This window comes from Seriola dumerili, unplaced genomic scaffold (genome assembly GCF_002260705.1).
Source record: "Seriola dumerili isolate Sdu_G_001 unplaced genomic scaffold, Sdu_1.0 BDQW01000024.1, whole genome shotgun sequence".
In the NCBI taxonomy this organism is placed as follows: Eukaryota; Metazoa; Chordata; class Actinopteri; order Carangiformes; family Carangidae; genus Seriola; species Seriola dumerili.
The window spans coordinates 875,760-902,007 of NW_019174279.1; the positions used below are offsets into that span (position 1 = coordinate 875,760).

General features: G+C 43.0%; 1 protein-coding gene across 2 annotated transcripts; it reads left to right on the forward strand.

Moving 5' to 3' along the window:
* The first annotated feature begins 1,143 nt into the window (after positions 1 to 1,143).
* LOC111234345 (vinculin-like) lies at positions 1,144 to 25,968 on the forward strand. Of its 2 annotated transcripts, XM_022762385.1 has the most exons (22): positions 1,144 to 1,315; positions 7,974 to 8,044; positions 9,224 to 9,374; positions 10,103 to 10,211; positions 11,399 to 11,521; positions 12,675 to 12,835; positions 14,955 to 15,045; positions 15,160 to 15,307; positions 15,424 to 15,577; positions 15,809 to 15,984; positions 17,053 to 17,243; positions 18,047 to 18,246; positions 18,646 to 18,774; positions 18,923 to 19,072; positions 19,175 to 19,283; positions 19,448 to 19,750; positions 19,826 to 19,950; positions 20,176 to 20,361; positions 21,728 to 21,904; positions 22,885 to 23,088; positions 23,168 to 23,272; positions 23,995 to 25,968. In XM_022762385.1, the coding sequence occupies exons 1-22, from the start codon at positions 1,148 to 1,150 to the stop codon at positions 24,139 to 24,141; spliced, it is 3,378 nt and encodes a 1,125-aa protein (XP_022618106.1). In that variant the 5' UTR covers positions 1,144 to 1,147; the 3' UTR covers positions 24,142 to 25,968. The 2 variants fall into 2 exon arrangements, with proteins under 2 accessions (XP_022618106.1, XP_022618098.1); XM_022762377.1 differs by lacking the exon at positions 21,728 to 21,904.
* The last annotated feature ends 280 nt before the right edge of the window (positions 25,969 to 26,248 follow it).

Sequence of the window (26,248 nt, forward strand, 5' to 3'; positions counted from 1 at the left end):
CACACACACACACACACACACACACACACACACACAGCAAGAGAGACCAAGAAACCAGAGAAGTGCCAACACTCATAAATTACAGTTTAAGATCAGTCTGAATGTTTCCCTTTAATGTGTTAATTGCTACTGCAAATGAATTGCTTTCACTTTCATGTGCATACATTTTCAAGTGCAACCAGCCAGGTGGGTTTTAAACCAGCGGGACAGCTGTTCATCAAGGATCCTCAGTGTTAGAGTGAAGAAGTTGGAGGAACAGTGTGTGGGTGCAGCGCAGGATCTTTGAGACTCCTTCCCTCAGCTGCAGCCAGCAGCAAGCTGAATCCTTGGTCTTTATTTAGACCTGGACATTGAGGCCTGGAGACATGAACTCCTGACCCACCTTTTAATGAACATAGATCATATGTCAGATGCAGGTTTGAAGCTTCGTAGAAAAAAACACCAGTTTTCTTCAGCAATACAGGCACTGGTGCGGCTCCCAATCTCATCTCCTGTGCCCTCTAGTGCTTCAGAGATATGAAGATGACCTTTAACCTACCAGGCTGCAGGTGGCAACTTCACAGTTATGTTTACAACCCTCCTCTGTTGTAGATGTTGCACCTTATACCCCTCCTTACCAAATACCTCCTGAAATTACGATCTCTTCCCATTAAGTTACCCCAACACTTTCCTTTTTTGGGCCACTCGCTTGCATGACGTAATTTGGGAAGCGCTCTCATTTGCAGTGTGTATGTGTGTGCTGTGGTGTGTGCGTGCGTGCGTGCGTGCGTGCGTGCATGCGTGTGCGTGCAGGGAAAGCGTCAGTGCGCACCAACACCAACCCGCTTGGCAGCTGTATTCCTTCGCTGTGATTGGGCGGAGGGCGGTGATTCCTTCTGTCACGATTTGGGTCGCTCCCACCGGAGGACACCGACCATCTGAGCCCAGCCTTTACTGAGGTGCTCACCAAAGGAGACGGTTGCACGCCGGGAGGAGAGACGCATGAGGGTTTCATCTCAGGGGCTTGGACTGGCAACTCGGGACTTGTCCTCCTGCCGTAGTCAGTGAGGAAGAGGAGAGGGAAGGAGAGGAGAGAGGGGGGGATCTTCAGTGCTGGAGCGACCAGCCGCCTTTTCGTCTGTCGGGGCTGCGGTAAAAGTCGTTCACGATGCCGGTGTTTCACACCAAGACAATCGAGAGTATCCTGGAGCCGGTGGCCCAGCAGATCTCCCACCTGGTCATCATGCACGAGGAGGGGGAGGTGGACGGTAAAGCCATCCCGGATCTGACGGTGCCGGTGGCCGCGGTGCAGGCGGCAGTCAGCAACCTTGTGCGGGTGAGTCCGTGAGTTTGAACCAGGGCGTCAATTCACCGACAAAAGTGGCTGCATCCAGTGACATTTATCACCCAAACTTCCAAACCCGCAGAAACCGACGCAAACTGCTGCAATGACAGCTCTGACACTGTGGCCTTTATTTAATCAGTGTCATAAGATATTTCAAAAGCAGGTCATCGAAGTGTCCTGCACTGCACATAGAGCAGTTCTTTTTTTTTTTTCAGTGTGGCTTCCAGATACGTTAATGACAATCCCAGCTTGATCTTTGCTCGCCATTAAAATGATATAAAACTGCCATACAGCCCAGCTGACGCTCATGCGTGTTTCACGAGCTCCTGCAGCAGTTTTTTTTTTTTTGTGCGAGTCTGTGCGCACACAACACAGCAACACAACAACATTGTCAAACTCTGCCCGATTGATAATCAGATGGCTGCTGAGCTCAATGAAGTTTGTGGGGCGGAAGAAACGAGCGCTGATTGAATTAACAGGATGCTTGTTTCTCTCTCTCTCTCTCTCTCTCTCTCTCTCTCTCTCTCTCTCTCTCTCTCTGTCACTTTTTGATCAGTAAAGAGGGAAATGTCACTTGTGCCAAAGGGAGAGGTGCATTCACTGTAGGTTTCACTGAACTGAGTGAGAATTTGCAGTTTATTTAACAATGGCTTTAATTAACTCGGCCCATTCATTGTAATAACCTCCACAGAGAATAGACACACTCTTAGGTCATTTATCAGACTCCCACTTCTTCCCTTCATCTACACTTTCCTCCCTTGTTTCCCAACATTTCCGACTCCTCCACCTAAATTGTCCGTTCCGCCTCCTCTGTCTCCTTTCCCTCTCTGTCATCTTCTGTCTAAATGGTCATTTTGTGTAGAGGGAGACTGAGCTTCAGTCAGACACTGATGTCTCCTCCACATGCACTAACTGGAAAAATCAATACAGGCCACATCATTAATGCTGATCCGGGTCGTTGTTATTGATGCAGGGGCTTCACTCACTCAAGAGAAAACAGTAGCAGACAGGAGGAAACACTCTGACGCTTACATTTTAATTATTGAACCTGATAACGAGAAAAGAAACTGGTTCCATGATGATTAGTCCAAGTGTGGGAGGCCAGTGTAGCAGACTTACTCATGATACACTGTAGGGTTGTGGCAGACTCAGGGAGGAGCAGTGTATGCTCATGTTTGGTCCAGAATTTAACAAGTGCTGCTTTACTTTGCTCTTACTTTTTTAATGATTTTCATTATGTTTTGTGGTTTGTGCATTTCTGTGTGTCGCAGCTGAAACACTTGGTCGCACATTGCTGATCCCTCCGGCCATGTTTCCTCTGCAAAAAGGACAAGCTGAAAATGGGATTCTGGGAATATTTTGGCAGTAAATATATAGATATGATCTATTTTACCCATTTATCACATTCATCACAAAGGAGAAGTTTTGAAGTTAAACATTTACATTGGCTAGTGTGCAAATACGGTTCTTCATTTGTTCAGAACTAAAGTGCTCTGTCATCCTACCTGTGACACAAGATCAGATAAAATAATTTAGCTTCTATTTATGTTTTGATATAAAATGTTACTGTTAACCTTTGATTACTAACTGCACACTTAATCCAATTTAGGCATCCGTATTAAAGGACAATTCACCCGCTCTCATGAATATATATAATATTATGAAGAATCATTGTTTCTGATATAACTCAGTGAATAAGGCAGTTTTCTTTTGTTTGAATTATTGTCATGTCAAAGTTTTGAATAGCTGAATAGCCTTGAAAAAGGCTGCTGCTTCTCTGTGCATGGGCACACAAGATCATTTTGATAAATGTCTCATTAACTGATTATGAAAAGGCCCATTCAGTCTGAACCCAAACACCGTGGCGTGTCTTGATGAAAAATCTCCTTTTCATGTGATACCATCCAGCAGCTACACTGAGTCCTTGATATCCCATTGCATCGCTACCGGGCACACTCCTCCATCTCTGTCTTTCTCTGCTCGTCCTCGTTGATCCACTCCGTTGATGAGCAGAAGGAGGCTAATAGCAGCCTCGGGTACGCTGCCGGTCTCAGATGATGGAGATGTGAGGCTACAGGGAGAGATAAAGGCTGAACACACAATGACACTGGAAAGTGTCGGGAAGAGGAAATGCAGGGATGGAGGGACTCTGGTATCAGACAGGAATAAAAAATGAAAGTAGGATGCAATAAAAAGTTAAAACGCCCCTCTCTCCTCAGCTGTTACGTCATTTCCTTGCATTTACTGGTGTCTTTTTGGGGATGTAAGATTTGAGGCTCATTGGACTCTCACGCACTACTGGATAAGAACACCATCTAAATGCTAAAATGTGCAGCTGAAGAGGAGATGATGGATAGTTGTGTAGTCCACTGACAGAGGGGTGAGAGTTAATAAGTGGGTGAAAAGAAGGTGTTGAAAGAGAGCACAAAGGGTGCTTGAGTACAGGGCTTGTAAAATCAGCAGTGGCTGGTTACTGGGTAGACGAACTTAATTGGACGCAAAGGACACCTAACACTCGAATATATACACACACGTCTGACCACATATGCTTTATTTTAGAAAGCAGATTCATTTCTACACTTGCGCAGTTTGAGCTAAGACATAACGCGATATACAGCAACCTGCCACCATCACACCACGAGAGTCCCACTGCACACTGATACAATTACACTGTTAACCCCCGTCCAGGGTGGGCTGACAGTGGGGGGTACTTAAAATCTAGGTCACTGAGACACTTAGAAACGCACACACGCAAGATGGTGTCAGTCTCAATCTGTCAGAGGTTGTGCGTGGGTTGACGCTGATTCAACGAAAGATCTGAGAGATGCTGTTGGCGTATTTGGTTGAAAGTGTGAGCTTGCTGAAGTTGTGCTGATGACAGAGCAGCCTCAGTGGTGTTTGAGAAGTATGTGCTCCTGAAGGAGTCAAAGCAGAATCCGAGTATGTCTGGGGGAGGGGGAGGAAGGAATAAATAGATTTACCGTTGAGTGAAGTAACTACACTCTGACAGAGCAGAGCAGAAAGAGAGGGAGAGGTAGGGATGTGAGGAGCGAGACTCCCGACTAAAATTGTCGAACAGCGTGATGCAGAATGAGGAAAGAAGAGGAGGGATGTGGGGAGGAAGAGGAATAGCCACTTACAGTCAGACGCTGGCACCCCGCTAGGGAGGGAAAGTGTCTCTGGCATCTTCTGGCTAGACTCTGCCATGCCTCATAGTCCCCCCTCCCACCTTTACCGCTCCCCTAAATACACATACACCACACTCAGCATGCTCTAGCATGTAAATATGAGCCATCACTTCTCTGGCAGATCCAGGATAAGTCTTTGTTTCCAGCTGCATGTCCACACATCTCTCAGTCTGTCTTAAATCTACTCCTGGTTTATACTATATAGCAGAATTGATGGTTCCTTGATTGACAGAGTGCTCCATCTTGCTAATCAATTTAACATTTTTTTTCATTTATTAATGTCTTTAAAGCTGCACTATCCTATATTTCTGTATAAGTAATGGGTCAAATGACTGTGTGCTTTTAACGTGGGAATGATGAGCAAGCTCTGCAGTTCCCCTCAGCGCTGCAAAGTGTTTTGGCGCCTTTCAGCTCATTGTTTTGGTTTTACGGCTCACAACTTTTACTGTTTTGCTAGCTATTACATACTATGGCTTTATAGGGTCATTATATGTCAAATATATATATTAAATATATATTTTTTTCTGTGGCCAAGAAACTAAATCTGCAACTTTAAAATATCAAACATGTGCTTTGAGTACAGTGTCACATATGTGCACATTTGCTTGCTTTTCTCATTTCCTTGACATTATAAATTTTTGAATACTTGGATTTTTTGGCTATTGGTAAATGTAATTTTGAGACGTTAGGCTCTGGTATTTGTTATATACATTTTAAATGATTTGTTCATTTATAAAAACATCAAAGGATATTTATGATTTTTTTGATTTATGAAGTATTTTTGAGGTGGGAGGAGTGGATTTCTTGATTTGATAACAGACACTAGATAGGTGACAGAGAATGAGGCGATAAAGAAGAGGGACAGCATGCAGCAAACATCCCCAGCTAGCCTGGAACCTCAGCTGTTGTGTGGGCAGTGTCTTTGAACCCCAGGTCACCAAGACATTTCCTGATAAAAGAACTATTAATCATTATTTGCAGGTGTTGATGTTTGCCGTCAGTCTTTGATTGGACTGGACTGTTACATTAATATGTAATCCAAAACAAGAGGTTCATGAAAAGACAGTGAAAGCAGTACCCACATCAGAGCTGATGCCTGTGGATCTGAGCTGGGACCAGGTTAATTGTATAGTATCAGCTACAATTGACAGCTGTCTGTTTCCTGCCGGAGCTGTCGCACCTTTCAGGCTGTTCAACCACACATACACACACACACATCACACTGTCAGCCAGCCCAGCAAACCACTGAACTTCGCATCAATTATGCATTGTATAATCAATGCCAAGTGTTGCTGCTTACAGGAAAGCCTTTGATCAGTGACCTGATGTGACTCGTTGGTGGTTGTCCGGAGAGTTTCCTCAACCTGCGCTCTACTTGTAAAACTGCATTCCTCACATGTCACAGTTGTAAATCTCACTGCTTTCTTTTTTAAAGAAGGAAATTAGCGAAGACACACAGAGGCTCTCAGATATTTCAATTATATCCCTTTTGCAGTGTTTGTGATTTTTCATTACAATGTTTCACATCGACAGAATTAAAGCTCTGACAGATAAAATGACACATGACAATGCAAAGTATACTTTAGGTTAAGAATGAGTAGAATCATCATATAATACATCTTATCAGGGGGTGGAATTCACTCTCTCCACATCTTTTCATGTTGTCTGTGTCTTTTTTTAGCTATCTGTGGAGGTTGTCTTGTTGCACTCTGATATAAAATCAAATATTAAAGTTTCACTGGTGTTAAGTTCAAGTTCATACTTAAAAACTTGAGCCTGACTGGTCACTTTAAATTAGGAGTTATTTTGTGTTGCTTTAGTTACACAAAGATGAAACCTCTGATGAGACTAGATTTCTTGCTTCTGCGGTAAATAAAATACAGCCACTTATAATGACTTTAATTATTGATGCAATGAGCAGCACACCAGCTAAAATTGGTATTGCTGTATTAAGGCTCTTACCGGCCACAGTGTATGATGAGAAGAGAAGTCTACAGCAGCATGGATCTCAGTGTGTATGTGAAAGTGTTCCTGAGTCTCTGGAGCCGGAAAGTCTATTAACGGACTTTCATCGATAGAGCAGCAAGAGACTGATGTCATCATCTCACTGTAATTGCATCGCGTGTGTGTGTGTGTGTGTGTGTGTGTGTGTGTGTGTGTGTGTGTGTGTGTGTGTGTGTGTGTGTGTGTGTGTGTGTGGGTGGATGCTCGTGTGTGTTATAGGATGAGTTTTGTGTGTGAGGGCCAGTCATAGGTTTTCAGCCAGCTGCATCCCTGTATGAACATCTGTAGAAGAAGAGAGCAATGTCACCCTGCTGTGTGTGTGTGTGTGCGCGCGCGTGTGTGCGCAAGATTTTGCACTCAATGCACTGTTGTGTCTGTTTGTGAGCGATTTATGAAGTTTCTACTCTGCAGCAGAGATTCTAGAAACCATCTCTTGCTGGTTATGGAGGATTTCCTCATGATTACTGTATTGTCTCCTAACCGGCATAAATCAGAAAACAATTCACAGATTTCAAATAAAACAGAACACAGCAGCCAGACTACTAACAAAAACTAAGAAACAAGATCATATTACTCCCCTTTTAATGTCTCTACATTGGCTACCAGTCAATTACAGAATTGATTTTAAGATTCTGCTTATGATTTTTAAAGCACTTCATGGCCTATTCCCAGACTGTATTTCTGAATTAATTGCCCCATATCAACCTGTATGTAGTCTGAAGTCCTCAGTTGCTAGTTCCCATGTTAATATGTAAGACTAAAGGGGCAGAGCTTTTGCTGTTAGGGCACCACAACTTTGGACCAACCTGCCCGATGAACGTAGATTTGCCAAATCAGCATCTTCTTTTAAATCGCTTCTAAAATCACAATTCTTTCACAAGGCTTTTCAATAATCCCTTTTAAAGTGAGAGTATTAATTCCATTCAACCAAATCTTTAAGGTCCTTAGGGTATTAAAAAAAAATCGAGGGCATGAAAACGTCACAGTTTTTTAGTTTGAGTCACAATCAGAAAGAAAACACTCACACATGGAGGAAAAAATCAAGTAACTCTAATAGAAAAATCAATACTCCCACTTATTACTGTCGGGTTCTGTTTGTGCAGAACAAAAGAAAGCTGAATGTTATTTTCTGCATTGTTTACACTGTGCTGATGACTAGGTGATATCATCTGTACAGACCTCACATTCACGGCCACATGTGGGTCAGTTTAGAGCAGAATAAACCCCCCCCCCGACCTGCCCTCATGTGGAACAACAGGCAGCCGAGTCGACCAGACCCTGAGCTGCTTCCCCCCCGAAGCTTGAAAAATATGACATGCACGCATGGTTGAAATAGGTGTGAATTGATACACACCCGTTCACCCTGCAGACTATTAATAGTGCTTACTTGAATACTATTTCCTCTCTTGCTGCAGCTAATGATAATAAAATAAATGGTCCATCTGTGTGTGTCGCAGGTGGGGAAGGAAACGGTTCAAACCACCGAAGACCAGGTGATGAAGAGAGACATGCCTCCTGCGTTCATTAAGTAAGTCTGTGTCTGAAGCGCTGCACATGCTTTAGAAGAAAGGGCACCACTCTTGTTTCTTTGTGTACCTCCCTCTGTCTCTGCTCTCGCCCACAGTCGCTCACAGAAACACTCAGTGGCAAAAATATAGAAATGATCCACTTTATCTCAGCAGACAGAGAACTTGTTAAAAAGAGGATTCCAGACGATTTAATGTTAGGAAATGTGGCTGCGTTCCCAGCTGCAACAAAGAGCCACTTCTGAGGCTGAGCCCGGGTGACTGTCCGGCTCCCGCATCCAGACCGCTGAGAGGCTGTTTGTTGTTTTCCAGCTTGCATCCAGAGAGCTGACATGAACTCTTGGGTGCCGGCTGAGAGCTGCTACTCAGCAATCATGGGACTTAGATATCAGGCCGTATTTGCCGGCCTGTATGTGTGTTGGACTATGTCAAAGCGTTTACTGTGCATTTACAGCAATATTATCTGTTTGTTTTCTCACTGATTTCCTTTCCATTTGTTGCTTATTTTTCAAATTCCAATTGGTTTTTTAAGTTTTAAGAAGAGGGCCCAGACCTTAATCAGATCCACACACCGCTCTCTCACTGCTCACTCACACATACACAGGGCACTACACCATAAATCTCACTCACAGGGCTTAGGAGGGGGCATGTGGGAATGTGAACCTGCCTAAATATAGATGAACCAGCAGCCATCGATACCCTGACCAATGGGGGTCAGAAAGAGGAGGGACTTGGCTTTATTCAAGTGTTCCTAAAATCCATCACCTTCTTCAGGCTAAGCTAATCACTGACTTCCAATGAGCAGACAAGTCAAGATAGAAAATGATAGCTGAGAACTTTCACAATCTCACATTGTTAGTCAGCAATTTGAAAATTGTAAAAAACTATAAATCCCACATCACCCCCCCCACCCCACCCCCCACCCACCTCCATCTATCTTTATTCTTTAGACGGAGGAAGCAGAATCTTCTGAGTTTTCTGTGTATGTGCAGAAAAATCTGCAAAATCATCTCACTTTTCTTCCATGACACCTTGCAAGCCCAACCATCTCTTGTTACCAGAGCAGCGTTCTTCGACGCATATGTTTCGCTTTTCTATGTTAAATGTCAGATCTGATCTGTGGGATTTATTAGGTGATTAATCCCTGTTGTCGGTAAATGTGTGTGCCGTGTATTTTTCAGGGTGGAGAACTCGTGCTCTAAGCTGGTCCAGGCCGCTCAGATGCTAAAGGCAGATCCGTACTCTGTTCCCGCACGAGATTACCTGATTGATGGATCCAGAGGGATACTGTCTGGAACGTCCGACCTGCTCCTTACCTTTGCTGAGGCAGAGGTGTGTGTGTGTGTGTGTGTGTGTTTGTGTGAGTGTGTGTGTGTGTTTGCCTCTTTATCTCCATGTATGTCTCCTGAGAATTGCTTTTACTTCAGAGGTGTGGTGTCTTTGAGAAAGAAAGCTTGAGATAGCTGTACAGAGGAAGGAGGAACTCAGCTTCAAGCAAGTCTCAAATGCAGCCAGATCTAATCACTGAGATCAAATGATTTCGCTCTGTCATAACTCAGGATATGTGTGTGGCTGGCTCTGTGTATATACTGTACATATATATATATATATATATATACATATGTGTGTGTATGTGAGGATATAGTGTGTACCAGGTTGCATGGAGTGTGTGTGTGTGTGTGTGTGTGTGTGTGTGTGTGTGTGTGTGTGTGTGTTGAATGTTTGCGGGCAGCTCCATAAGTGGAATCACATTGGGCACGTGATTATGCTTGCCACATCTCATCACTAGCCTCATTTTTGAAAGAGCAACTTCTCACAGTCACAAGACATACATCACAAGACTGTACACACAAACACAAACACACACACACACACACCACACACACAGACACCACACAAACAACAGGGCAACTTCTGCGCCGTCTAAAAAAAGCTCATGCACACATTGAATTTTGTTCTCTAATAAAGACGCTTGTCTCTAATCACTATTATCAGCCCTTTGTTTTGTGCCTGTATCCATGGTCTCATCTGGTTGTGATTATGTCTGTGTTGTGCTCTAGGTGCGCAAGATAATCAGAGTGTGTAAAGGTATCCTAGAGTATCTGGCTGTAGCTGAAGTGGTGGAGACCATGGAGGACCTCATCACTTACACCAAGAACCTGGGACCAGGTCAGCAGGAGCTTGTTTTTTTTGTTGTTTTTTTTTTAAAGCCAATTTAAAGCTGCCGCTCAGTGAGGACAACTCCCATTGTAGTTTTCTGTGGTTTAACTAAAAGTGGAAATCAAAGAGTGCTAGTTTAATTTTAAATTTATTAGAACTTATACTTTTCAGGCATTTTGCATTGACAAAAAATTCTTCAACAAACTTTTTTGGGGGGTTTTATGCCTTGAGAGGGAGGGTGCAACAAAGGCCGCTCAGAAAGAATCAATCTTGGGATGTTTCAAGGGACTTCTACATAAAAAATCCAGGTATCAAAATCATGGGCTATTACAGTAAATCTGCAATGAAGAATATCTATTTTAAGGAAGGACAACAGTTCTGCAACAGGGTTGCTGTGTTCCCGTTTAGAGTAGTACAGTTAGTTCATTGATCAGTGATGATTTGAACTTCTCTTTGTCTTATTTGACAGAAACATAAATATTCTTTTGGTTTGACTGTTTGATTTTGCGAAGGGATTTTCCAAAAAAAAAAAAAAATCAGCAAATTAATCACAGCAAAAAAATCCCTACACATTCAGGAAACTGTATAAATAATTGTGTTATTATAGAGGACAAAAAGGTCAACACAAATGCATCATGCTGTTTGGCTTTGGCGGTGATGTTCTCTAAGGGCCACCAGAAAAACATGAACCGTGCAATCAGCCTTTGTTTTAGGCTCCTCCCCGGGTTAAAGATCAATCTCTCATGGTGAAAAACTAAATTACCCGCCGACTGCTCCTCTGACACTAAGATGCTGTGATTACTGATCAGAGTCTTTTCACTGGCGGGAGAGCAGGAGCGTAAACAATCTATTTATCATCAGAGGTAAAAGGTCAATTGTGTTGTCAGTGCTCTGTGGCATAATGAGCTGAGAGGAAATCTGATGCCAGGGTTTTCTCACACTTTACTGATGCTGTCATTGTACGAGATCAGTCGTTCATGAGGTAATGATGTTTGGATGTGTTGGAACTACTCATTTGGTAAAAACCACTGAGGGGTGGCCTCAGCCTCTTTATTGTTCGAGCACAGTTGAAGTTGTGATGCTAAAGCCAAACACAAGCTCATTTTTCTGCGTCCCCCTGCTGTTTTGGTTTGATTTTGGTCACCTCTAACTTTCACAGAACAATAACATCTCCCCATGTTGCTCTCTTTCCTCAGGGATGACCAAAATGTCAAAGATGATTGAGGAGAGGCAGCAGGAGCTGACGCACCAAGAACACAGACAGATGCTAGTCAGCTCCATGAACACTGTCAAAGAGCTGCTGCCTGTACTTATATCAGGTATGTGTGACTGTATGTATGTGTGTGGGCAAACGACTGCGCAGGTCACTGAGCATCCAACAGTTGTTATAGCAACGCTGATAATTACAGTCATTAGTTGCTGGGGATGTCAGACTGACTACACACACACACACACACACACACACACACGTCGCCCACTAGCAGCTCTACTAGTGCCTCTCGCGCTGTATTCTGCACCAGCAAAGAAGAGAAACGCTGCTGCAGCTTTTGAAAGCTCTACATTCAAACATGAAGGTTCACTGAGGGTGTAATGTCAAAAAAGTTTGGACCAATTGATTGTTGTAAGATCATAAACCAATTTGCGACTTAAAGTGGATATAATCAATACTGTTGTGTTAACAATCGATCACATGATTACTACTACTAAAAAGGGGTCGATCACACCAGTGAACCCACAGATGATTAACAGCTGACTCTGAAGTTCCCCTCAGCTTTACAGAGCTTTTCTGGCATCATTCAGCTCATTGTTTTGGTTTAACAGACCACAATTTCGACGTTTCGGTTCACTCTCAGGGCTCTCGTGTCGATTTTGGCTGCATCACACAGCTGATTTCATCGGAAGAGCTCTGACAAACCCGCTGTACTTAACATGCCCCAGCACCAGAAAGACTAGGTTAACAACTAAATGGCAGAGTGGAGCATTTAGCAGCCAAATAGCCAGATGTTTTCCCTCAGGAGTTGGTGGAGACCAAAAACAGAACTAAAAGAAAAAGGGAATATTGGACTTTGATTCATCAAGCTACAAGAAACACTCCAAATGAGAATTAATGTCGCTTTGTATCTGCAGCATGCATAAATAAGCAACTGTTTGCTAATAACTTTGCCATATCAACTTACAGTATGTTGCGTCTGCTGCCCCCCTGTGTCCAAAAAAAATCAGCTAATAGAGCTTTAAAGCCACTAGAGCTTTTAAGTGATTTTAAGTTTCACATTATTCAGATCACAGTTTTTGTTTGTTGAAAACTGTGGTGAAACCTGGTGCAGTGTTTTTTTCTGGGGTCATGTCACAGGATCTTTTTTGTTTCTGCACTTCTTTGGGGGGGGGGGCTTTAATGAACAGTTTTATATCTTTTGTGATGAATCTATGCTCCTTAACGACTGTAATTAGAAATACTCATGTTTTTGTCCTCAGCCATAAAGATCTTTGTCGCAACCAAGAGCAGTCGAGGTGCCGGCGTTGAGGAGGCGGAGAGGAACAGGAGGTTTACCTTTGAAAAGATGAGCGCTGAAATCAACGAGATTATAAGAGTCTTACAGCTCACCACGTGGGATGAAGACGCGTGGGCCAATAAGGTATGACCTGTGCTGCGCATGTGAACTCAGGTTTTCTCCATTTTATACCCTCAACCCTAACTTAAAAAAAAACTCCCCATGTACCTCAATCAAACATTCACTTTTGCTTTGGAGTGCCTGTTCACACACACACACACACACATAGACACACACTCTATCCACACGTCCCTCTGTACTATAGAGAGCATCCTCAAAAAATTCACTCTTTACTTTGTCTCCACTTTTCTTTTTGCTCGGTAGTATAACTCCTGGTTTTTCTTTTTCTTTTCTTTCTTTACCTTCCTCCTCCATTCTTTTCCTCCCTGTAGAAGGTAAGCCTGTTTCTCTCCCCCTCTGCAGTTTCCAGCATGCAAGTGTGTATGTGTGTGTGAGAGAGAAGGAAATATGGAAATATGTCTCCAAGCTTACATTGTGTATATATATATATATATATATGTATATATATATATATATGTATATGTATATATCTGTCATGGTGGTATTTAACAGTAAGTATGTCATGTGTTTTAATCCACTCTCTGTTCTCTGTTATCTGACGTGATGATGTACAGTACACATGCTTCATCACTGTATTAATGTATGTGCATATGTTTGTCTCTAGGCGTCTATTTGAGTCAAATGGCATGAAACAGACGACAGTTATTTAAGAGTTTGAGCTTTTTTTAACAATAATTGCCTCAGAATTTCCCGTCATGATATTTTCTTTCACGTGCTGCTCATGTTTACTGTGTGATACAGCTGTCAATAGCGCAATAAGATGCTGGTTTGGGCAGAGTATACTCCCTGGGAAATACTTTTGGGCACATAAGTTACAGATTGTGTAACGGGTTCCGTCACCTTTACAGTTGAGATCTGTTTCACTAGACTAACCTGTAACCCTGCATGTTTTTCTGCACACAGCTACCTCAGACACTGATCTGCCTGTCTGTCCTTTGTGTGTGTTTGTGTGTTTGCTGTGGAAATTCTGCATACTTTGTGTATGAGCTGTTATAATAGTTTACTGTCAGTGTGTGGGGGGAACCACTGGCACGCGATGACTGTCCTCTGCTCAGGTCATGAATTATAGAAATAAACTGGTTGGTGTCCAGACACATCCATAATAGATGGGCTGTATTGAACAGCTCCACTTAAGTGGTTCAGTCTTTTCTGAGCTGGGAAAAGGATTTATTTTGCTCCACCTGGTATAAAGCAATGAAAGTGTTTGTTGCATTTTAGATGTGAGATTGTCATCCCCCCTTAATTGTCTAATTTTCCACTTCATTCGTTATTTTTAACAACATATCAGCTAATTAGTTTGGCTACACAGAATTTATGGAAACTGTTACACTTTACAATACAACATAAAGGCTTGTGTTATTACTAATGACTTTATTCATGGTACATGAATACTTTTTTACTACTTTACAGTTTAATAATAAACATTAATGAATGGTTGAGAGCCCCAACAATTAAGGCGATACATTTGGCTGCAACGTTTCTAACACAATGGTCATTCATCAGTGGCTTTCTAACACACACACACAGTTTAAACTTTACCAAGTTTGCAGCTGTAAATGTGTGTAAATCATCAATGAATTGATAATGATTAAAATATGAATTTCTGGGATCCTTTACTTTAAAGGAGAAGAGTAGTCATATGTTATATTTTTATTACTGTCAACAAAAAGATCAGAGTACAAGTATAACTTGTGTACACAAAGCCTATATCTTACATACGGAAGATGAAGACCAGCAGTGTAATACATGTTGAATCACACTGTGACCCATTTTTAAAGGTTTACATCTTCAGTAAGACTGAATGGGCTCAGGGCTGAGTGCCACAGACAAGACAATGGAGTTGGAAAGCATCAAGAAACCAACTAACACATTTGGTGTTTTTGTTGGCTTCATTGTCAGTGAGAAAAACACAAAATAACAACAGCCTCTACATTTAATTTGGGCTCACAACTTACTTAACCCCATTTATTTTAGAACATTATTGTAATTGTAACAGTAATGAATTATTACGTATTACTTATTATAATAAGTTTGCCATAATATGAGGCGGTACCTACTTATTTAATAGCCACTGCTGTTTGGACAAAGCTATACACAATGCTGTGTTTTCTCTTTACCTCAGGATATGGAGGCTTTGAAGAGATCTCTGGCTTTGATTGAGTCAAAGATGGCACAGGCTAAAAGCTGGCTCAAAGATCCTCATGGACAGCCAGGTAACTGTGTGTGTTTGTTTCGTTTTTTTTTTATCATGTCTTCAGCTAAAGCACTTCATCGGCTCTTTAGATCTTATTCCACGGTCTCATCCTGTCATGCGCTGTCGTCTTTAGGAGACGCCGGTGAGGTTGCCCTGCGTGTGATACTGGATGAAGCTGGTAAGGTGGGAGAGCTGTGTGCTGGGAAGGAGAGGAAAGATATATTGGCAACCACTAAGGCTCTGGGACAAATGACGGACCAGATCGCAGATCTACGAGCCAGGTAGTGTGTTTATATGAGAGAGAGAGTGAGTTCAACTATTTTCTTTGCCTCTGTGTGTTCAATGTAAAGTATTTTGTCATGTGTGAACTGTGTGTGTTTTTTCTTTTTTACGATAGAGGCCAGGGTACAACGCCGGGGTGTGTGCAGCGCGCAGGCCAGTGCTCGCAGGGCTTAGACTTGTTATTTTGCAAAGTGGACGGTGCTGCCCGCAGACTGGAGGCTTTAATCAATGCCAAACAGGCCATTGCCAGGAGGCTGGACGCTGCACAGGTCAGATAAAACAACAACAACACAGTAATCCATGTTAACCCTCTCCCCAGTGAGTCATACCTCCTCTCTGCATTAGATTTATTCCTATTTCTGTCTTTATTGTTCTAGTTCATTTCCAAGCAAGTGATGTGGTATTTTCAGTGAAGAATTTTAGTTGTAAGAAGTTAAGTTATTGATTTATGTTGTATATTTCATCAGAAGAGAGCTAAGTCATGTATGTGCGTCCTGTAGGCCTGGCTGGCTGATCCTAACGGTGGTCCGGAGGGTGAGGAGTACATCAGAGCGCTACTAGCGGAGGCCAAACGCATCGCCGATCTGTGCGAAGACCCCAAAGAGAGGGATGACATACTGCGCTCCATTAGTGAGATCGCAGGACTCACCGCCAGACTCGTGGAACTACGCAAACAGTGTGCTTTCCCTTCCCTGACGCATGAATGACTGATGATGTTTCGTGATTGTCTTAAGTAACTCGTAGAACCTCTTTTTCTAGGCTCAAACTGCAACCTCATGCCACCAATAGCTGGCATATTTTACCTGCCTGGAAAATATGTTGTTGCCTGTCAACCTTGGGCATCAGTCCTACAATAAGGTTTCTGACTGTTTGAATATGGTGTGGAGGAGATGGGGCTTTTATATGGCGGGTCAGTTTGAGGATCAAAACTTACTTAAAGTAAAATACCACTCATCTCAAAGTTCAAGCCACTTAATTTCATATTTGAAGTAAAGTTCAGTTTGGGTTTAGAGCAGTAAGTTCACTAAATGGAGCTGCAGTTCAGTGAATCACGATGAGTCACCGTTGCGGATATATTGTCGGTGCTGCACTTCCGCTGCATCTATTGACCATTATAGGAAACCAGAGATAAACATGACAAAGTAACCCGAGTGACCCAGATCCACACAAAAACAATGGATCTGAACTTGAGAAGAGAAAAAAATGTTACTCTGCAAGTGCACTGAAAGATTTGGGGGATTATCAAGTATTTTCGAAAAACTGGAACAGATTGTACTTTCATAATATGTGGCTCTGTAGACATGTCATTCCTGAATTATCTCATGAAAACTGACTGTACAAGGTCACAAAAGAAATACTACCTTCATTAAGCCTGTACTCTTTCAAACGAATGTACTTTATTCTATATTATATGAATATTATTTTACTCCTCTTGAATTACTGGCCTGGACCAGAACTTGTACCTGTGTCTGTGGAAAACACACACTCTCCCACTGCAAACCAGTAATACAAGCATTTATCTTGATTTAAAAGCTACACAAGATGAGAATTAATGCTGACTAAAGCAGATGGAAAAGTGGCATCAGCCTTTGATGGTGGTATTTCCCTTTATGGATGGTGTCTAACAGGGGTGTGGTGAAACAGTAAAAAATTACAGACTAGAAATTTGTATTTCACAGCTTATTTCTAGAACTTGGCTTTTTGTTCTTCCCTCTAACCGTCCCTCTGCCTGTCACTGTCTCAGGGGTAAAGGTGACAGCCCAGAGGCCCGTGCATTGGCAAAGCAGATTGGGGCGGCACTGCTGACCCTGCAGTCCAAAACCAACCGCGCCGTGGCCAACATGAGACCAGCCAAGCCTGCCGTCACCTTGGAGGGCAAGATGGAACAGGCCCTCCGCTGGGTGAACAACCCCGGAGTGGACGACAGAGGAGTAGGTGAGAGCGAGGATGGATGGCGGCTCTAGGGAGGGATAATGTAGTAGTTTGGTTCAAAAATGAACACTCTGACCTTGTATGTCATTCACCAGCTTCCTGTATGTGGATGACGAAGGGCGGGTGAACGTGATAATATGTTGGCAACTTGTGTGACTCTTTGCTATTAGCCGGCAAATAGAGGATCTTGAAAGATGTGAGGTGTTTGTGGTGTATGAGGAAACCACATCACCTTACAGTCAGGAAACATTTCTTAATGTAGCACAGAAATAACTACAGTGGTGACTGATGCCATTTCCTTAAATGCTAACAGACATGTATCTCATACATTAATCAGACCTACTTAGTCATTCAGCGAGCGTTGCATTATTTTTAATGCTTTGTTTTATTTGCTATGTGCTATATCCCTGTTTTGTCATTTGTTTGTTTGCTATTTTCTCCCATGCTTCCCTATGGGAGCAGAGTGTGAGAGGCTACAGTGGATCACAGGTACCTTCTTGCTACATGCTTTCTTAGAGGAGATAACCAAACACTATAGCTATTAATCACACAGTGTCTTCCTGGAAACTTCATGAGTACAGCATGTGCGAAATACAGCAACCTGTAATTTACAAAAAAAAGATGTTTAAACCACAGTCATTAGTCACCCCTTACATTCCTATTATTCATCGACCATGTTACCAAGAAATACAAATGTCTAAACAAGAACCTGTAATTGTTGTATCTTGTTTTTTATTGAAGTACATTGAGATATTGGGCATCCAGATGTGACATGATAATGACTCCTGATGCGTGTCTCTCTCCAGGTCAGGCAGCGATCAGAGGAATGGTTGGAGAAGGGAGGAGGCTGGCAGGAGGCTTGTTAGGCCCGTATCGACAGGATATGATTGGACGCTGCGACCGGACAGAAGGTCTAATGGCATCTTTGGCAGACATGGCGGGCCGGGGAGAGGCTGAGGCTCCTCATGCACGAGCTACAGCCGCACAGCTGCAGGACAGCCTCAAGGTAGCTCAGCGGTATCACACACACACACACACACACACACACACACACACACACACACACACACCTGTTTATAAATGAATCAAGGCTCAGGTTTAAACTCTGTCATTAGAAGTGTATGCTGTGCAGAACCACAGAGGTCATGTTACGTTACAGTGAGGATCATTAAGTTTCCAAATGTACCAAATATGTCAGGCTACATTTGGGGGAAATGTGGATAAAATGATGAACAGCACATGTAAAAATGTTTCCATTTGATCAAATGATGCAGCCATAAAAAAAAACAAAAAAAAAATGGAATCTTGGGTTTGTATATATGATGCATGCATCTTGGTTATTATTGTAAGTATTGGTGCAGAGCTCCACCTAGTGGACTGATGCATCACACTCTGCTTCTACCAGGACCTGCGGCAGCACATGCAGGAGGTGATGACCCAGGAAGTATCTGACGTTTTCAGTGACACCACCACCCCTATCAAACTGCTGGCTGTGGCTGCAACCGCTCCTCCTGATGCCCCCAACAGGCAGGAGGTCAGTAACATACACAAATCTGTGCTCATTACAAATATGGTTACAGGAATGAATCCAAAGCCTCATTTCTACTGATTCCGCACTATCCAAGAATGGGCACCCGATAAAACTTTTTATCTGGTTATACCAACAATAATGTTTGCTGTAGGTTTTTGAAGAGCGTGCAGGGAACTTTGAGGCCCACGCAGGGCGGCTGGGGGCGACCGCAGAGAAGGCTGCTGCCGTGGGAACAGCCAATAAGAGCACAGTGGAGGGGATACATGCTGCTGTGAAACATGCCAGGGAGCTCACACCACAGGTGCACCTGTTTGTTTTAGTATTTGCATGATTGCAGACAGTGATGAAACACAAAGCTGTCAGAGCCTGTCATACACTGTCTGACATGTGTGTGAATGTTCAGGTGACCTCTGCTGCTCGGATCTTGTTGAAGAATCCTGGAAACAAAGCAGCATACGAGCACTTTGACACCATGAAGAACCAGTGGATTGACAATGTGGAGAGACTCACTGGTGAGGAGTTTCTCAACATTTCTCGTGTTACTTAAATTATTGAAAATAATTTGAAGTAGTATTTTGAAGTAGTTGCAGTGTTACAGCAGCCTGTTAAAATCTGAGATAGGATTTAGAGAGGTTAATGGGTGTGTGTGTGTTCGTGTGTTTCTCTGTTGCTTCAGGCCTGGTGGACGAGGCCATCGACACCAAATCTCTGTTGGATGCGTCTGAGGAGGCTATAAAGAAAGACATCGACAAATGCCGAGTTGCCATGGCAAATGTTCAGCCCCAGATGCTTGTTGCCGGGGCAACAAGCATAGCAAGACGAGCTAATCGGGTCCTCTTGGTGGCTAAGAGGGAAATGGAGAACTCTGAGGATCCGCGGTTCAGAGACACAGTGAAGCATGCGTCAGACATCCTCTCACACACCATCTCACCCATGGTGATGGACGCCAAGGCAGTGGCTGGGAACATACAAGATAAAGGTACAGGAATACGCCGTGCAAACGCATGTTCAAGATACTGTACTGTATGAAATGGTCACGCATGTTTCCCCGCAGCTCTGCAAAAGGCTTACCTGGACTCGTGTCTGAGGATCCTGGCTGCAGTCGGAAAAGTTAGAGAGGCTTTCCAACCTCAGGAGCCTGACTTCCCTCCTCCACCTCCTGACCTGGACCAGCTCCATGTAAGCACACATACACACTCTCTATTATCCACATTAACACATTTGATCTACTGAAACCATTCAGTGATTTCAAACCAATTAAAGAATCTTTTAAAACTGGAGTTATGGGGGCTCTGTGTCTGGTCCTGACAGAAGATAAAAAACTTACATACATACATATCCCCCTTTGCCCTTTAACTACATATTTGTAAGTAACATATGTGTGTCTGTGTGTGTCTTTTCCAGGTCAGTGATGAGCAGGCGCCACCCAAGCCCCCCTTGCCAGAGGGCGAGGTACCCCCGCCTCGGCCCCCTCCTCCAGAGGAAAAGGACGAGGAGTTCCCGGAGCAGAAGGCTGGAGAGGTGCTGAGCGAGCCCATGATGGTGGCAGCCAGGCAGCTGCATGACGAGGCACGCAAGTGGTCCAGCAAGGTCAGTTACCACAAACACACAGAAATATGCAGTTTGCAGATCCTCCCCATCAAGTGTGTATAATTTCAAAATCAGTGGAGGACACACACACACACACACACACACACACACACACACACACACACTTCTGGGTTAATTAAGGTAGATCGGTTAGTGATATTCCTATGCCATGTTAGCAGACTTGACTGAAATGATCCCTCTCTGTTAGACCATAATGCACTTGTCCAATGAGGAAGTATCCTCTCACATTCAAAGAATATCCTGATATCAACTTTTTTTTTTGTTTTTTTTTGTTTCCTGAAATCATGTTGATGCTGAAATGTGGAGATCAGTGGCTCGATTTCAATTTCAGAGTGAAACTGGAAACTGTCATCAGTTTGAGGTGTCAGCATGTAAGACTGTTCATGGTTTAATGCACATGTAGGCCTACTCTTACAGGCACAAAGTAAATATCAGATAAAGAGTCATGTGTGGAGAGACAATCCAGTCTCCCATAGCACACGTAGAGAAAAGGCGCATTATATTTGAAGCGGACTTTGGATTCTCTACACTTTTATATCTATTGGTGTCTGTGTTCCTTCCATATGTGTGTGTCCAAGTGTTTTTGTGTGGAGGAGCTGTGTATAGGAACAGTTATACTGTGTTTTTAACCATTGATTATACAGGAATAATGCCCTCTCGCTCTCTTTGTGAAGCTCGTAACTTCTCACCCCCTCTATAGCTCTCCTGACAGTTTCCTCACACCTGTTTAATGATCTATGCATCACAGGTGTCTCTGGAAACCAGGCACAAACTATCTCTGATAATTGCACAGGGTCACACTATGTTTCCCAACACACTTCTAGACTCTTAAATGCACCAGAGGGATGCCAACCACTGGTTTTGGTTACACTTTCGACTCTATTTGTTTGTGCAAATGCTTCACAAACTGTCAACTCAGCCACAGCGTCAAGGCACATCATCCACCTGCTGCCCGCCCAAACCAGCTCCGCTTTCCTCCTCTTTTTTTTCCCCCCCCACGACACCATCTTTGCCTGTGCAGTTTCACCTCCCCTTTCGCCTCTCTTTCACAGTGCTTGCATTCTCTCTTCCTCCCTCTTGTAAGTCTCCTGTCCTCTCTTCTTCCATCCAGTGCCTCTCATACTGTACTAAATGCCTCCTTTTCCCATGCTTCCCTCCCTCCTGCCATCCCTGGCTTTCTCCTTCCCCTTCTTCTCCACTCTCCTCCTTTTTTTTTCCTCCTCCTCCTCCTCCTCCCACCCTCTTTGCCTTCCTTTCTTTCCTTCCCATCCCAATCGACCCTACTCCTCCAACCTTCACCAACAACTCCACTCCCAACCCCCACCCCCTGCCCTGCCCTGCCCAGCCTGAGGATGAGGAGGCAGTAGAGGAGAGGGAGGTAGATGATGAAGATGAGTTTACTGATGGTGAGGATGACTATGAGCCAGAACTGCTGATGATGCCCTCCAACCAGCCTGTCAATCAACCCATTCTGGCAGCTGCCCAGTCTCTCCACCAGGAGGCGCGCAAGTGGTCCAGCAAGGTCTGCGCACGTACATGCACATGAGCGCACACACACAACCAGATGTGGGTCAGATAGTATTTGTACAATGAGCTCCTGGGAGGATCATGAAGTACTGTTTGACCCCATGCAAACACACATCCACGCATGCAAACGCACAAGAAAGGACAAAGAAACACCCTCTGGAGTACTCACAGTCTCTGAGGCTCTGCATCTGCCACTACCATGGAAACCTCCAACCAGCTGTGGCTGCTGTTTTACTGTTGTTGCATCACACTCAGACACGATTGACACGCGGTTATGCTGATGCCATGCTAAGGTTGCACTAAAAGTCAAAGATTGTTGGAATGGCGAGTTTGTTTGTTGCACCACATGGACAAACTGGTACTGGCTTCACTGGTTTAAACGGGGGGCCAGGCGCTCTGCCTCGCTGTTGTCAGTCACTCGTTGTCTGACCAACCTGTGAAGCCAAGGATGACAGTTTCCCAAAGACTCCTGAGTGATGTATCTTTGACGTTAGACTGCCTGCTTGGCCCAATAAGATCACCTGCTTCTGCTTCTTAGTCTCAGGGTGTGTACTGATCACTTCCAACACTGTGAACATCACCTCATGGGCACTAACCTCAGGTTGACTGTGACACACGGGAGACAGTGAGAACCTAAACACTGTTTCCCGCCAAAACTATGGATATAAATTTGGTGATAACGTGCACTGACACTGCATGCAGCTTCCTGCTGAACACGCTTTTAAATTTAACGCCTGTTTTGCTTTTCAATTCAAATACATTCATAGAAAGCAGCATTCGTTCAGTGTTTGGTAACACTGTTTTCAGTATCCTACGTTTTGATTATCATCAGAAAAAAAAAGTGTGGAAACATGACCCATACAATATGTTTCTATTGCATTCACATCTCTTATCCAAAGCCATGCTTCTCTGGAGTATCCTGCTTGCTCACAGATCTCACTGCTTCCTCCTCTCCTCCCTCCCGCTTCTACGCAGGGTAACGACATCATTGCAGCAGCCAAGCGGATGGCTCTGCTGATGGCGGAAATGTCTCGGCTGGTGCGCGGTGGAAGCGGGAACAAACGCGCACTGATTCAGTGCGCTAAGGACATCGCCAAGGCCTCAGATGAGGTGACGAGACTGGCTAAAGAAGTGGCCAAGCAGTGCACTGACAGACGCATCAGAACTAATCTGCTGCAGGTGAGGACACACAAACACAGGCTGAAAAGTCCTTTATGTCTTCTGTAGAGGTACTTTACATGTCTTTCTCTTTGCAAAGGTGTGTGAGCGCATCCCTACCATCAGTACTCAGCTGAAGATCCTCTCCACTGTCAAAGCCACCATGCTGGGACGAACAAACATCAGTGAGGAGGAGTCAGAGCAGGTAAACTAAAGCTGCACATAACTTATCGGGATGCACACCAACTTTTTCTCTCCTGATACAGCAACTTCAACGTCAGAGTATCTGCTGATTAGTTGGCAGCCTGTTGTATGATGTAACACTGAATTTTATAATGTATTTAAATGTAATTAATGTGGATCAGTCATGTCATGGCAGATACCAGATCCACTTAATATGGTCAGTATCGGTGCAAATACTGATTCATATTGGATTAGTGCATCCTTAATAACTTTCAGTGGTGGAAAGTAACGAAGCACATTCACTCAAACATTATATTTAAGAGCACTTTTGAGGTACATGTACTTTATATGAATATTTCCATTTCAATCTACTTTATACCTCTATTCTACAACATTTAAAAGAGAAAATTGTATATTTCTCCTCTATTCACTTGTACTGAATGTTTACACAAAGTTACTTGTTACTTTTCAGATACAGATTTCACATTAAAAAAACAAACATATTGTGACTAATTACAAAAAAGCAGTATCTAGTCAAATTTCTCCTCTAAACCTCTCAGATGGTTTCATTCAGATAACTTAGACTAACTATCTAAAAGTACATTAAGTAGTTTTACTAATCTACTAATGTAATACATGCAGTGTTTTTACAGGTTAATACATCTTCCACCACTGATAACTTGTTTTCATTTTGTCCCATCTCTGTTATTATTTACTGACTGCTTCACTTGTTTTCCTAACTAGGCCACAGATATGTTGGTCCATAACGCCCAGAATCTGATGCAGTCAGTGAAGGAGACTGTCAGAGAAGCAGAGGCAGCCTCCATCAAGATCCGCACGGATGCAGGTTTCACCCTTCGCTGGGTGCGCAAGACCCCCTGGTACCAGTAAACAGACCTGGGCCCTGAAACTAGTAACACTCTAAACTTGGCACCGACGGCGCACACCTCATGTAGAAGTGGCAATGTGCATATACGTCATGGGTGAACGTGCGCTTCTTCAAAGAGGAAACTGCAGGTGATTTTGATTTATTCTCCACTGTAGTCTGGGTGTGTGTATCAGGACCATTTGATTTGGTACCAAGCCGGTTTCATTTATTGGAGTGAATTCAGCTTTGCGCTCCAGTTCCCTTTATCTGTAACTTTTTAATATATATTTTTGGTATGTTGTGTTACAAGAGTTTATCCAAATCCCAGGTATATATTTTTTGCATGGAAATTTTTTCTATTTTCTAAAGGCAAATTATGACATTATCAAGATATTATCTCCTAGAGGACATTTACTTTTCCTTCATTTTTTTTCAGTGAGATTTTCTTATTGTCTATTGTATATACAGTAATAATTTGTTTTATGGACAACACTCAGCTATGAGCTTTATTCACTGAGTTTGACACTAAAGTGTGGAGTTTTGTGTGAGCTGATGACGGGCTCTCCTCTCCTCATGTTTACTTTTAGTAATAACACTGTTCTTAACTGTGGATCTACAAATTCAAAGGTGACACATCCTCACTGCTGTCTGGTGATGTTTATACTTGAAGAACTAAAAGGTCTTCTGGATTAAAAGTGTTATAACTCTTGGGCAAATGATAGAGTTTCAACAGCAATTGTGTAATTTGAAAAAAATATGTATGGTTGTCAATAAAGGTTTTTCTTTTTCTTTTTGTTGACTGCAGGAAGGTTGATACGTAATAGACATGAGGATTTCACTTGACAGTGGCAGAATGAGTGACAGTAAAGTAGAAGCCAAGGTTAGTTCAGGTGTTTTTATGTGTGTTTCGAGTTCTTTGTTTTTAATTTTATTGAACTGTCGCAGTGAACAATGCCAAAGGATTTGTTTTATTACTGTAAGCTTCATAAAGTTCTCTTAACACTTCAGATCCAGGTTATTAAAAAAACAAGACAGACCATTTTCTTTGGAGGCCCTGGAGTGTTTTGTGGTCTGCTATTTTTTTTTTTAACAAAAGAAAGAGAGAATATTTTTTCCCACTGTACAATGTATTGTTTGTTTCTGCGCTATCACTGTAACAGTTGAACTGTTGGGATTTCTTTTTTTCAAAATAAATCAAAAACAGTGATTTTAGACATCATCCAACATCCTGTTTTAGACGTTTCTCCTTGTAAGCTCAGTAGTCCCACTCTGGAGGCTCTAAAGCATTATTTTAATTCAGATTTTCTAGATGACCCCGGTGGTTTGAGAACAAAATCAATCTTTTAATTATGTGATATCAGGCATTGACGCCAGTCCAGTGGTCTAGTTTATTTTTAGGTTCGAATCAAAAAACTGTTTAAAAGGCGTGTTTGTGTCAGGAATAATTAAACAGCAGTTGAACAGGAAACTCAATATTACACGCAACCAGATCAGTGAATGCATATTTTCATTCCCTAAACAGTTTTATCACTTTTATTTTTGCTTAACAATGGCCGGGTAACTTTAACTGTTAAATGGAGAATTTGCCTGTGTGTATGTGTGAAGCCTCTTCACCTGGACTGCACAAGGGGGCCGTCCCCGTGATGGCTGGGGACAGAGCTCTGAATAGCAGCACAGAATGTACAACTGCATTTTCAGTTTTTATTTGGGCCTACTGAGCATGTAGCAGTCACTGACCCCTCACTGAGAGCGACAGGGTGTAGTTCTGTGTGTACTTGATGTGTTCATTCACACCCTGAATGTATTCTGATAGCTTCTAGCCCTGCCAACACATCTGCTGTGCCTTGGAAGAATAAAAGACTATAATTATGACTGGAGTCGTGCCTCTTAAGTCACTGCTACCACAACATAATACGAGTGAGTGTTGTGGGGGAACATGGCCTCAAACCGGCTTTGTGATCTAAATGCTAACAACAGCATGCTAACTCTCCTGCAATGACAATTTAACATGCTGATGTTAAGCAGGTGCAGTGTTAATCATTGTTGTTTAATACAATTTAGCAAGTTTGCATGCTAATATTTGCTAAGTAGTACTAAAGACAACGTACAGCTGAGGCTAATGGGGAGGTT